This window comes from Ctenopharyngodon idella, chromosome 3, assembly GCF_019924925.1.
Source record: "Ctenopharyngodon idella isolate HZGC_01 chromosome 3, HZGC01, whole genome shotgun sequence".
NCBI lineage: Eukaryota > Metazoa > Chordata > Actinopteri > Cypriniformes > Xenocyprididae > Ctenopharyngodon > Ctenopharyngodon idella.
In genome coordinates, this window is record NC_067222.1 from 44164560 (window position 1) to 44178411 (window position 13852).

The 13852-nt window shown below is 37.3% G+C and overlaps 1 protein-coding gene across 1 annotated transcript in view; it reads left to right on the forward strand.

The window, feature by feature from the left end:
• Positions 1-13852, forward strand: part of LOC127509266 (alpha-1,6-mannosylglycoprotein 6-beta-N-acetylglucosaminyltransferase B) — a 132859-nt gene that overhangs the window by 34243 nt on the left and 84764 nt on the right. The window contains exons 4-5 of the mRNA XM_051887857.1: positions 7238-7347; positions 11796-11869. Coding sequence (XP_051743817.1) covers positions 7238-7347; positions 11796-11869 — 184 coding nt within the window. The remainder of the gene's footprint in view (positions 1-7237; positions 7348-11795; positions 11870-13852) is intronic.

The window sequence follows — 13852 nt, forward strand, 5'->3', positions numbered from 1 at the left end:
GATTACAGTGCAGCAATAATATTCTCAGTGACATTCTTGAATTCAGGTGTCACTTGCTGCCTTCAAGTCATGTAGTGATAATTGTATTTACGAGATGAGCGTACATGAACGGCACCACAATGTTGTAATTGCCAGTTATCTCCTTGTTTATCTTTTTGCTGTGTGAAGTGAACAGTAGCAGTTAGTGCATGGTTCAACTGAAAATGCAATTCAACATGGTTTGAGCACAAGTTAATCAAGTTAGTGAAATTACCAACTAAAAAGGAACCAAATGAGATTTTGCAGCTGCTAAAGAAGTTTTAATTTGAAGATTTTTATTTGATACACTACTCTGAAACACAACGATTTGCTTTCTTACATGTTTGTTTTTAAACCCTTGTCCACTTCCAAGAGAATGTGAACACTGGTTTACATACATTTTGTGTATATGATGAGGAATAGCTTGAAAAAAGCTTGCCAGAAAACACTAGTAGCTTCTGGTTAATGAGGCAACTGGCCAGCATAAACCAAACACATCTGCCATCATTTCCTGTGGCTGCATGAGAATAAAAAAATAATATACACTCTTAGAAAAAGAAGTTCAATGGGGTTCTATATAAAACCCTAGGGTTCTTGACACAGTTTATGCCAAAAAGGTTCTATATAAGGAGAAATGTCTTAAATGATTGCACAATTTCTAGTGATAAACTGTTCATGAGCTGTTTAATTCCTAAAATTGAATTCAAATTAAAAATCAATTAAAACAAAATTAATTAATTTAAACTAAATCCATAAAATGATCCATGGGAATCTTTTTATATATGAAACGCCTGAAAGAATCCTTAATTGAAGGTACTTTATAGAACTCTTCTTCTAAGAGTGCAGAAATAAATAGAGAACACAGAAAATACAGAGATTACACTTGTGCATCCCTTGGCCCTCACAAAAATGCTGTCTGAGGAGGAAAACTCAACTCATCCATTTTAGTATCCCTGCTTGAACACACATCACACCGTAGTGACAAGTTCAGAGTTTGCAAGTAGGAAGTTCCCAATAGGTCTTGAAGGCAGCGGTAGTCTGAATGTTTCAGACAGTCAACTACTTGCTGATGAGTTAGTCAAGACACTTCCCAGAGTTTTCACCTGTCTCCATGGAAACAGATGCCTGTCACATCAGAAGTTCAAACAGTTACTGGTGCCTTGGCTTTCCTTGTGATATCTTCAGACATCATCTAATCTTAGAGGATAAAAACACCCACATACCCCAGCTATACAATCTTTGATGAGCATCAAAGTCGTCAACTTTCTGTTTCTTCTGTGTCACTGAAAAGTAATCAGTGATAGTTTAAAGCTGAAGTGTGTTATTTCTGCACCTCTAGTGTCACCATTGGAACTGCAAAAATAACAGTAAATTACCGTAAAATTACCAGATTGATATTTTTGGTAAATACACAAATGTTAACACAAGCAGCAGTGTTCTGTCTATTTACCAATAAGATACTATTCACACATCGAAACCAAAATATCCTAAACACTGTGATGTCAATCAACAGAAATTACCTTTTAAAAGCTGTGTCGTCATCCTTTAGTTTCAGACTCAGAAGTCAAAAAATGTTGTGACAGGCATAAAGGTATGTTCACACAGAACATGTTTTTGCTTTAAAAAATTAGTGACAATAATATTAGGGGTGTAACGGTACACAAAAATGACATTTCAGTACATAGCTCGGTTTTAAAGCCATGGTTTGGTTTGTTTTTTTGGTACAGAAGGGGGAAAAACAAACCATTTTTTAAACAGTGGTTTAGTGAACAAACTATACCTGTTTTTAAACTAAAAAAAAAAAAAAAAAAACACAAATCCATCAATATTGCTGCAACTGCAGCAACATACATTGTAGATTATGATGCTGTTGTATTTGGGGAAGAGATTTGAACACTTCTGGATAAAATATGTTAGCAAAATATTTTAGAATAAGGTTAGAATTATTGCGCTCCGATTCTAATCCGCTCTGTTTATTTGACGTGCATGCATGCGCCATAACACGTTCATAGAATATTTATTACTTCTCTTCCTTTGAAACCACAAATAACTGTGATTTCTTGTTGAATCGCTGTGTCAGAAAATGTAATTGTAGTAATATCAGCGAAGTTCTAAGGCCCAACCAAAAGGAACACTAATCACCATAATAGTGATAACACCATTTAGGAAATAGTCAACTCATGTGATGATCTCTCAAAAAAAAAAAACCCAAAAAAACAGTTGTATTGACAACATTTAATATGACCATGGAAAATGTGCAAAGGCAACTATGGAGAAAGATAAGCGCAGAAGTGGAGGAAATGAGTGAAAAGCCTATAAAGAATTGCTCCGCCTCAAAGACTTTTTTGCTTGACAAAATGGTACTCAAACCAATCGAGTAAGCTTAACTTGAATTTTCTGCAACCTGGTCTCATGGAAAGACGTACCTGTGGAAACGTTTTCGCAAGTTGCAAAAATACGTACCAATACGTACATATCACTGCAGTTTCCAACAGAAATAAACATTAGAGGCAGTAAAACAGCAAGAGCTTTTAATAATTTTCATACACAGTTATAATTAAAGGGTCAGATTATAGATTAATAAAGACTTGTTTTTACATCTCCTTGCACAATATTATGTTATGACTTCAAAACGCTTTTTATCAAAGTGCATGATTTGTAAACAAATATATTTTGGACTTTGTATCGGTTAACCAGCTGCATATGATTCGCTTTCTGACATAAGCTTGCTTGGTAGCTCAGCTGATACAGAGTTGGACTTAGGATGAGGAAGCCTTGGGTACGAATCCAGGGAAAAATGAGTCACGGTAAAAGATCTCAAAGATGAGAGATCAAAGCAAGCTAAAACGGCATGCTTTTTATGTCACATTTGCTTTTGTTAACACTATTGAGTAGGTTTAGGTGTAGTGTTGGTGGTACGTTATTTTAAAAAATAATGGAGCACTACACTTTTAGCACCACTCCATATTCCATATTCACGTTTATCTGTTCCGGCACAAAAAAAAAAAAAAAAGCGCCACTCAGTGGACATTTCACATTGAAACTGCAGTGATATGTACGTATTTTGCGACTCGCAAAAATGTTCCCACAGGTACCCACCAGGCTCGTTTTCTGAGTAACAGGAAAAGAGAGCCTCAGTGGCTTCCCCAATTACAGATATTTCGCGCCAATTTCCCAGGAAGTGACATGCTGAAATGCTGATTTAATCGCAAATGTTTTATGCAATATTAGAATTTTGCACACACGTTGCAGCTTTGGATACATAATGCAGTCCACAGTCATGCCAGAACTCGTTTTTTGTTCAAATTTTGTAACTACTACTCTTTGTAACTATGCAATTACATTTGCTATAGTAAGCAGTGAACGAGTGAACATTGTTTGAAATACTGTCATGCCTCTGATGCTTATATTATCTGATGAGCTCACCACTTCCCATACTACTGTACTCTTTGTTGCTGTAGAAAAAAGTCTTAAGGCACCTTATTGTAGCTAAAGTAATTATTGCAACAACCGATGTAGAAATAACGTATATTGACTACACTGGCTGAACAAACGGATCCAAAGTCATCACTCATAAAATGTGAAAGTCAGTCCTAATGATTGAAAATACAGTACAGATTGAATTGAATGCAGCATAAGCAAAGCCTTAGAGCCTTTACCTTGTGTTTTCGAAACGTGTCTGTTGGACTGAAAAATCACCACTGACATTCTTTATAAAGCCGATTTGATTGGTGTGGATCCAAGACTACAGAAGGTAAAAAGCTCTGACAGTATCTAAAAAAGAAAAAAATCTCAGAAGTGCAGTGAATGCAGAAGTCAAACATGCATGTGACAGCTCCGCCTAAACGCTTTATTGTCTTTGGGTGTGAAGTCAGAAAGGTCAGGGTTCAGATGCCGTGGTTTTGTGAGCGTTCAGCCCTGTGCTGTGCAGAGGTGACATTTATTGGGAGTGACAGAGTTGCTCACAGAGGGGGAGCTGTTTGCTTCAGCGTGTTGCTGATGTAGCTGCAGGGCACGAGGTTGCAGGCGGTTCATGCGAGCTGTATTATGAAGAAATCAAACTCTTGGTGTGAAACAAAGATGACAATGCATTCCCTGAGCTTGCTGAAAGACATTTTCCTGTCTCTCTGAAAGAGAATCTTCAAGTCTCTTGAGATACCTGAAATAAAACCTATTGAGGTTTTATTGAAATAGTCTCAGATACAAGAGGAAAAAAAAAAAAAGTCAAAAATAACTAGAATGTCACAAAGCTCGAGGAGAAATACAGTGGGTACAGAAACATTGACAACCTGACAAAAAAAAAAAAAAAAATCAAGTTTAGGATTTTGTTTTTGCTGTGGTATAATAACACTATAATAGCACAGACAAAGTCAGAGCATTGAGGCATTCAGACTAAAGCCTTGTTTACACTGCACTCTTTACAGGCGCGTTACGGCTGCGACGCGGCTACCAGAGCTGATACGCGGCCACTCTAGTCAATGCTCGTGTTTAGACCAGCCGCGCCGCAGTGCGTTTTAGAAGTGTCCCAGAAGCAGCTTTCCGCGCCTCTTCGCTAAAGATAGGCACCTCGCTAATTTTTGATGGATGCCGCGTCCAAGACGTGCAGCTCAAATACAAAATAAAGTCAAAATAATCATCCTGTGTAAACTCCCGCTCATATTTCACATCACTAGGAGGCCAGAAACTGAAGACAAGAGATTGTTTTTCTTGTTGAAAAACTTGAATTTTTTTTGTTCTTGTCATCCATAACTGGATTTTTAAGTGTATTAACTTCGTCTGTAGGCTACAGCAAAATAAAGTATGGCATAGCAATAAACACAATTAAACCAGACAAAATATAACCGTTTAGCCATTAAAAACACGAAAAAAATCAAGGAAAAAACATCAGACAGGCAAATCTCGTGGTCTCGCGAATCCAGCCGCTTTGCTTCTGAAATGCTTCTGGTGTGAGTTGACACCGCATAGAGGACGGAACAAAACCTTGCCGGAGCCGTAACGCGCCGCAGACGTGTGCAGTGTAAACAGGGCTTAAGCACTGGAAAATACACAGCTAAGATTATTCAGTAAACTCTGATCTTTTTATTATCATCACTTTGTCTGCTGCTTCTGCTCTTCCCTGGATTTCTGAGTCAAACTCTAAGGTTGATTGAAGACTGATATCTTCTGGAAGTGATTTGGGTTAGATTACTATATCTGATATTTCTGATGTAGATATCCATCCAATTTAACATTTTGCTGTTATCTGCAAGATATCGGCACAATCTAACAATTTAATCAATTTGTAATTGATGGCCTGCATACACCCATGAGACAAACACTTTTAAACATTGTATTGTGTCTTTCCAGATTTTTCAGGGCAAATATGGACTAATATTTTGATACTTGATTTGGTCAAAAATACAAAGAATTCTATTATTTTGTTATTTGTCATTCAGTTTCTGTTATTTTCTATTTTAAGTCTATCAACATTCTTACACATTTTTACATTCAAATATAGTAGTCAACATTTGAAGTGGATCAAAAAAATTTCAAAGTTGTCCTAAGAACTAAGTTATCCTAAGAAGAAGGTTTTAGGACAACTTTGATGAAAGGTTTTGATCCACTTCAAATATTGACTACTGTATTTATAATGAATTTTGAGTAAATGTTGCTGTCATGGAACTGCTTAGAGACACACAGGTTGAGGATCCAAATGCAGTTATTTTTGCAGGCAGTCCAGAATCGTAATCCAAAAGACAGACAAAAAAAATCAAAACCACAAGGCAAACAATCCAAATAACAACAGGACCGAAAACACAGGAAAATCCAGAAAAACAGGCAGAAGATCAAAAACCATGACAAGGAAACCAGAAAAGCACTCATAAATGCAGTGGTGACACAAACAAGACTTCACAAAGAGTGAGCGAAAACACAGGGCGTAAATAGGCAGGCATTAACAAGATAATTAGACACAGGTGCAAGTAATCAAACCTAATGAGTCCAGGCAATGGGTTATGGGAATTGAAGTTCATGATGGGAAAACAAGGGAGCATAATAGTTATCTGAGCTTGTAACTCAAGAGAGTTCAAATTCAGAAATAGGTGATTCTTCAACTGTGTATCCCATCACTAACTGTCCCATTTCTAACTTTGTGTAAAAATTTTTACTTAATAAAAATGGAAATGTTGGTAACACTTAAGGTCCACAGTATGATCCCATTAGTAAACATTTGGTAATGTGTTGACTAACAATGAGCAATACATTACATACGATGCAGTATTTATTGACTAATGTTGTCAAAGAAACCTTATTGTAAAGTGTTAAGTGATTATTTTACTCTTTTGTCGATTATCATTAATTAAAAATCTAATAAAATAACTTTAATGATCAATATAATAACACATGAAAGGCATTTGAAAATAATAAACACATAGTTAAAACTTTCCTAAGCTGTTTTAATGTTAGCTTCATTTAACAAAAGTGGTGCAATCTTAGATTTAAAGGGAGATGAATGAAGGCCTTACGGGTGTGGGACGACATGAGGGTGAGTAATAAATTACATTATTTTCATTTTTGGGTGAACTAACCCTTTAATAAAAATCCACCCTGGAACAATTAAATGAAGCAATGTTTCCCTTTCCTTTTAACTCAGGTGTTTTAATCTCTCATATCATTTCTAGGCTGTCAACAACAAGGGAATTAAGTTACTGACTTAATTGCTGTAACATGTTTTTCTCTCAGGGCCAGGTCTAAACATGCCGCATGTAATTTTCATTATCTATCTATGTAAATGGTGTCAGTGCAGAAGCATCACTATTTCATGCTCCAAGCATATTTCAAGCAATTAGCATGTCCAATAGGTAATTGCACCATTCAAGGATGCTGCAATTCAGTTCCACAATAAATAAAGGCACGTCTGCTTCAGTAGAGGCTAGAGGATACATCTTAAGACCTTGTGTCTTCTCATTTCTCATATTTATTAGTCACAGACACTGTTAAGGTGTGCCTCATTTCCATAATGCATATTTAAACTCATCTTTTCTCACCCTCATGTCGGTCTAAAGTCTTATTATTTTCTTCTGTGGAACACAAAATAAGAGAAAGTGGACTGATTTATACTACCATGCTCAAAAAACACCAGAAGGGATTATCAAACTAGTCCAGTAGCCTCATTTTGGGTGAACTATTTCTTTAATAGCTGGACATAATTTCTCTCTCTCACTTCTGTTCACTTTTCCAGATTCCAGCCAGTAGGTCTGGTGGAGCGAATCCAGGCCATCGCCCAGAACGTTTCTGACATGGCTATACGTATGGAGCAGATTCTCAAGAATACTAACATCCCAGGCAGAGGTGAATCTCTCACTCATGTTTGGGTGGCACAGACCAAACTTTCTTATTGTAAGGGTTGTTGTTGGAAGGAAAAATCACAAATGAATCAAAATATTGGTAACACTTTACAATAAGGTTCCATTTTATCACTGTCAAACCTCATGACTCCACCCACCTTTATCGTGAATGAAGTGCTTCCATCTCTGTTTGCTTGCAATGCAAAGGTAAATAAAGAACTGGTTGTTTGAATAAATGTAGTCTTTTCTTTACTCAGGAAACACTTAAATAGCCTGTCTTAAATGATCTGTGTGTAGCACTTCATTATTAATAACATGAGATTTTGAGTGCCCATAGCTACAATAAACTTTATAACCTGCAAGTTGAGGAAAAGTAATGCAATTCACTTACTGCTTCAGATGCGGCTGTTCTAATGATGGACAAAACATGTCTGAAATTCTCCAAAATTCACTGGTCAAAAAAATTGTAACTCTATTTGAGCTTGATTTTGGTATGTATATTTGGTATAATTACACATGCAAGTGTCTGACCATATATCAAGCCACAATATCAACTTTTACAAAGCATATACGAACAAAAAAAATGGGTCCCAATAATCTCATATTAGTCTTTTCTTGCATTTCAAAAGAGATTGATTAATATCTAAAATTATGCATAGATTTGCAAAGATACCTAAATCTGCGGTTAAAAAGATCTAATGATCTGAGCTATGATAGCGACATGTATTTTATATTTCCATACTTTTCCATACTTTATAATTCACTATACATCAAAACGGTCTCATTGTGTCTACACTTGAGTATAATTTAAGTCCATAAAGTACTTTTTTTTGTCTGATTACATATAACAGCACACAAGATTGATTAACTCGCCAAAAACTCTGATCTTAGTCTCTTTATAGTGAGCCAAATTCATATTAAAAAGCGCTGTTTAAAATTAGACATGAAGAGGTCTGGGCTCAATGCCATTTTGCAGGACAACACGTTCGCTCTTTATTATTTAATGCAACTTGATTGGACTTCATCGCAATAATGCCAGTCATCTCTTGCCGCTATTTGTACAGCGAGGCCCTCTGTAGGGTTAGATATCTCTAAAGTTTGCCAACAGAGTTTGGTAAAATTCCAGCAGGTTTTTTAGCGAGCATATGCGCAAGCTGTGTGGGAGGTTTATTAATGTAAGACAAACATAATTCTTACTTCTGATCTGCCATTTGGACAGAAAGTACAAGGATTCTGCTCAAACTCCACTTACTTTGTTAAGAGAACTTTAATTTCGAAAAGTAGCACCTCAGTGTGCTATGGAAATTGTATTTTTAATGACTTTTTGGACATAATTGTAATATTTCAGTATTGACAGTACTAAAAATCTTTTGCTCTAAGGTCATACATGTGAAAATGCGACACAACCTGACACAATCACAGCCAATTAGAATGTACAGGTCCAAAATTTGGAATCATTAAGATTTTTGGTTACATTTTTTTTTATTTTTTCGCTTTAGACATTTTACTAACTTCAAGTAACTTTGCAACTACATGTCAACTAACTCTCATCAGAGTATTAGTAGACTGTTAGGTTAGTATTACGTGTTTGGGTTAGTAGAATAAGTTGACATACTTACAAATATACTTATAGTCAGTAGAACGTCTGTTTGGGAACCATACAAATAAAGTGTTAGCAGATATTAAGCAGACTGTCACAATTATGTTCTAGTTGTGCCTGCCATGTCTGTTTGAGTTCTTATTAGTTGCTATGGTTTCTGATTAGTTAATCTTTGCCCAGCTGTTCCTGTTTAGTGTCCTCATTTACTATGTGTATTTATATTCCCTGTTCTGTTCAGTCCTTGTCGGTTATTGTTTTTCAACATGTCATGTATCTTCTGAGTTCGATATTGGATTAAAGACTAATCATCATCTCCTTCATTGTGCACTTTCTAAGCCACCATACCATGACAGAATAACCAACCCTCAAAAATGAGTATTAAAACAAACTAACTATGGACTCACCAGTGTTGCATCTCCTCCTTCACCCAGAGAACTGAAGGCTGCTGGAGTATTTGGGCTGGATGCTCCGACACAGCGGTCTCTCCCTCACAGCCTGCAAGTCTGAGGCAGTCACCGAGGTCGTCCTGGAATCAGAGCCAGATACCAACAAACCCCCGGAGTTTATGCACACTGACCAGTCCATCTCAGAGCCAGGAGTGGATATAGACCTGATAGATCTGTGGTCTGCGGATTCAGTTCCCACCCAAGTCTGCACCTCGGGCCTCCAGGCCCATGTCTCCACCTCAACCTGTTAGCCTGTCAGCATTGCTTTGGCTCGGCACTCCCTCATTGCCTCTGTGGCCTGTCTGCCCTGAAACTCCGCTGGGCTCCCTCGTCACTCCAGGTCGGCCTCCAGGCAGACATTGCTCAGAATTCCGGAATTCCAGCAGTGCCTATACCTTCCACCCCAAGGCATCATTGGGCTCCTCCCTTTCTCCGACCTCCCTGTGGTCCTCGTCCGCTCCAGTGTCACCTCAGTCCCTCAAGCCAGCAGCTCAGCCTCAGGCTTCTAGGCCATCAGTCTCGCCCTGGTCCATCAACCTCTCTGCTTCACCGTTTCCTCCACTCACCCTGGTTCCGCCGCCTTCATCAGGCTCCTGGGTTCCTCCCAGGCCTTCAGCCAAAGCTCCACCCTGGCTCCTCCCACCATCGGCACCACCATGGTTTTTCTCTCCTACTCCTCCTGGTCACCACCAGCTCCATGCCCTGCACCAAAGCCCCCTCCCTCCCTCCCTCCTCAGTTGGAAATTATTTGGCACAAGGACGCACCTTTATGCCACAATTATGTTCTGTTTAGTTATTCTTGTCATGTCTGTATGAGTTCTCATTGGTTTTTATGGTTTCTGATTAGTTCATCTTTGTCAAGCAGTACCTGTTTAGTGTCCTCATTTACTATGTGTATTTATACTCCCTGGGGGGTATTCCAGAAAGCAGATTATGTGGCATACCTGGGTATGTTTAAGAGTAAGTAAGCGGATAACCTCAACTTTCGGTTCCAAAAATGGAGGTAACTTTCAGGGTATGTAAGTAGACATAGCAACTTGCTCTCTGAACATAACTTGCTCCAGAGCTGGTTATGTTCAGGGTTAGTTTGCTTAAGAGGTATTCAGATGCATGTTATATTTTGGAACCAGCATACCTCGAGCAAGGTTTGGGTTAATCAACCGAGAGTTCAGGGTATATGTGACGGTAAGTTAACCTTGCTTTCTGGAATACCCCACTGTTCTGTTCAGTCCTTGTTGGTTATTGTTTGTCAATGTGCCATATATCTTCATTATTGGATTAAAGTATTTCTCACCATCTCCTTCGTTGTGCACTTTCTAAGCCACCATACAGTGACACAGACAGTCTACTAAAACTCTAATGAGAGTTAGTTGACATGTAGTTGGAAGTTACTTATAGTTAGTAGAATGCCTAAAGTGGACAATTGAAATAAAGTGTTACCAGATTTATTAATGTTTTTGAAAGAGGTCAAAAATACTGTAAAACAGTAATATTGTGAAATGTTATTACAATTCAAAAATTAAGCAGCAAAAACTACTTTCAACATTGATAATAAGAATGATTATAAATAATTGATCATCAATATCAGCATGTTAGATTATATTAAGATTATAACCTGCCCATAAAAACATAAAATCATATATCAGATCTCTTTAATATTTCAGTTGTTTCTCCTAGATGGCATAAAGGTTTTTGCTGAAATATCACGTCTGCTTTCAAAAGAGATTTTAGCAATTTCTTAGACTGTTGTTTTTCCTGTTGTTTTCCAAAATATCAGAGTCTGCAATCAAAAAGATTTCAATAGGGATCTCTGCAAAGTTTGGGGAGTGACAACCGCAGGACACAGGAGTGAACTCCTAATGTTCCACTTGTACAGAATACAAGAGTCAGTGGACATCCTGTGATTTAAGGGTTCAAGAATGTTTTTCTGCTGCTTACTGTCTTCTCATAATCAAGCAGAATAGCAAATAATTCCTTTCTCTGTGGCTTCTTTATGGATCTAAAGTAACCTGTTGTACAAAGAACAACCTCTTTCTACATTAATTAGGTTGACTGGGACCGGCTGCCATTGAGAGATGGGAGTTTATTAATCAAGGAGAGGGGATGTTTGCAATTTTCTGTCCCTTTTGTCTACCCTAGTGAACAGAAAGCATTTCAGAGCTACTAACAAAGCCCAGAGCAAGCCTTACTCAGACAAGTATGAGATATGAGGCCAAGAGGCCACTTTCATAATACCTAATAAAGCAAGCTTAAAGAAAGTAGAAGAGATGGAAGAAGATATGGAGGATTCTCCCAAAGCCTCATTAAAGCCTAGAGCATTTGTATCCCACTGGTGTTCCAAACCGAAGCTACTGTACTATGGAAGAGTGTTATCAGACTGTGACTGCCTGTCCTTTTTGTCTACAGGCCGAGATGGAGTTACAGGCCAGTGCGAAGTCCCAAAGGATCCTGGGTACCCGGATTGCGCCAGTAAAGTGGATGTGAGTTGACAGAGATTTTTTGAAAAACTCTCACACTCCTTTATGTCTGTCTGTTTTCTTCCATGGTTGCCTTAGAGAAAAAATATGTTTTTGGAAGCAAACACTGGCACCCAACAAATGGATTTCTTTGCAGAGTGTTTTCACACCTGTTTCATTGATTGATGATATTGTTTTTTAGATGATGTCTCTCTTCTAATGTTGTTTATCCCTGTACAGTTTATCCTCATTTTAGAAAATCTGACCATCCCAGACTGTGTAAAACAAGTCTCCCTATCAGTAATTGGCCACAAGAAATCTAGAGTGCATTTACAAAAACAAAAACTAGCGCCTATTTTACAACTTGTTTAGATGCTTTCACAGATGTAAGCTCCAGGCCATCAGCAGCCATTCAGTGCTCATGTACCCGTCAAGAATAGCTTAATCTCGGCCAGTCCTTTGGGAATTTGCCGCTGACTTTTATGTAGATAGTGGTTAAACATGAGATATAATTCATTTGGGGTATATCAAATGGGTGATCTTTGGTCTTATTAATCTATTACTTGTTCAGGAGCAAAAAGATTTGGGATAAGAGGAAAATTAAGTTTCATAGCTTTATTCTGTACCAGAGCATTGCTTTTGTACATTTGACTACAATTGTTTGCTTGTGTTTATTTCCCATTGTCTTTTATAATGGCTATAGTTCTTAATTTAAATATTTTTGGTTAATAAATATTATTTTATATAAATAATATGCTGTATTTGGTATTGGGAAAGGGTCTGTTAGTGATCGTGATATGGACTGTCTTTATGAGTGAGTCAGTAGCAAATTGAAAGGGACTGGTTGTAAACAAGGATGTTGTTTTAGCGCTGTAATGGGAAATCCCCTTAACTTTTAAAAGGACAAAGACAAAGATATCGCTTTCCTCAGCAGACATTCAAACTGATTTTATTATAAAGGATATAATATTATGGATATCAACCTTAAAGAATAAATGCTATATCAGATGCAGGTAATATGTCGATCTCTCTCTCATAATACCTTAATACTCTACATAATCCAATAAGCTTCAGTGAAGCAAATCAACGTTCCTTCGTTACTAGTTCTAAAGCGACTTTTCAGAATTAGGAACAGAGGCTTGGGCTCAACTGTTAAACTGTCAACTTGAGATATGAATCCATGGAGGAAGGAAGTAGTTCTGCAGAAAAGAGGGTTTTTAAAGACAATACATTGTTGTTTCCTATTTATTTACTCACTTGTGCCATCAAACTGTTGTATAAACGCAATATCACACTTGTGATAATGCGTTCTCAATGTTTAAGTTCATTAAACATTGGGATCTTCTCTGTCTTGCTTAATTTTATATTGCTAGCAGAATAATAACAAATATATTGTGAATACTGGACACATCAGCTAACTGTGCCATGTAACCAGGCGAGTTCACTCGGTCCTTTCACACCAATGCAAATATTCAGAAAAAAAATAAAATAAAATTGAAAGAATGCACATTATTTGTGGTGAACATCCTATATCAGGGCATCTGGTGACACTAATGCACTGAATCCGGCATTGAAGCCTAAAACACATGGAGCTGCTGTTGTCTTTGTACTCCACACATTTTAGCACAAGCCTGAACATTACTTATTAAATAAAATATTTGCAGTTCATGAACTCTTTATTTTTCATGAACTACATGCATGACCTGTAATAACCAAGTTGCCTACATAACATATTCACCAAGAATTTACACTTTTGCCCTGCATGACACATCCTCATAAATATTTTTCTGCTTCTATCCTGCACATATTTACACTTACCTACATCAACATTCTTTCACCACATATTTTACATTTGCATCTTTTCTACTTTTCATTAAATAGATTTTTTATGAAATATAGGGCTGTCAAAAGTTTAAAATAATTATGATGACTTTAATGATTTGTATTGTAGGTACTGCACACTGGGAATTTACTATGAATGAATTGCTCCCACTGAAAGCTATTTAT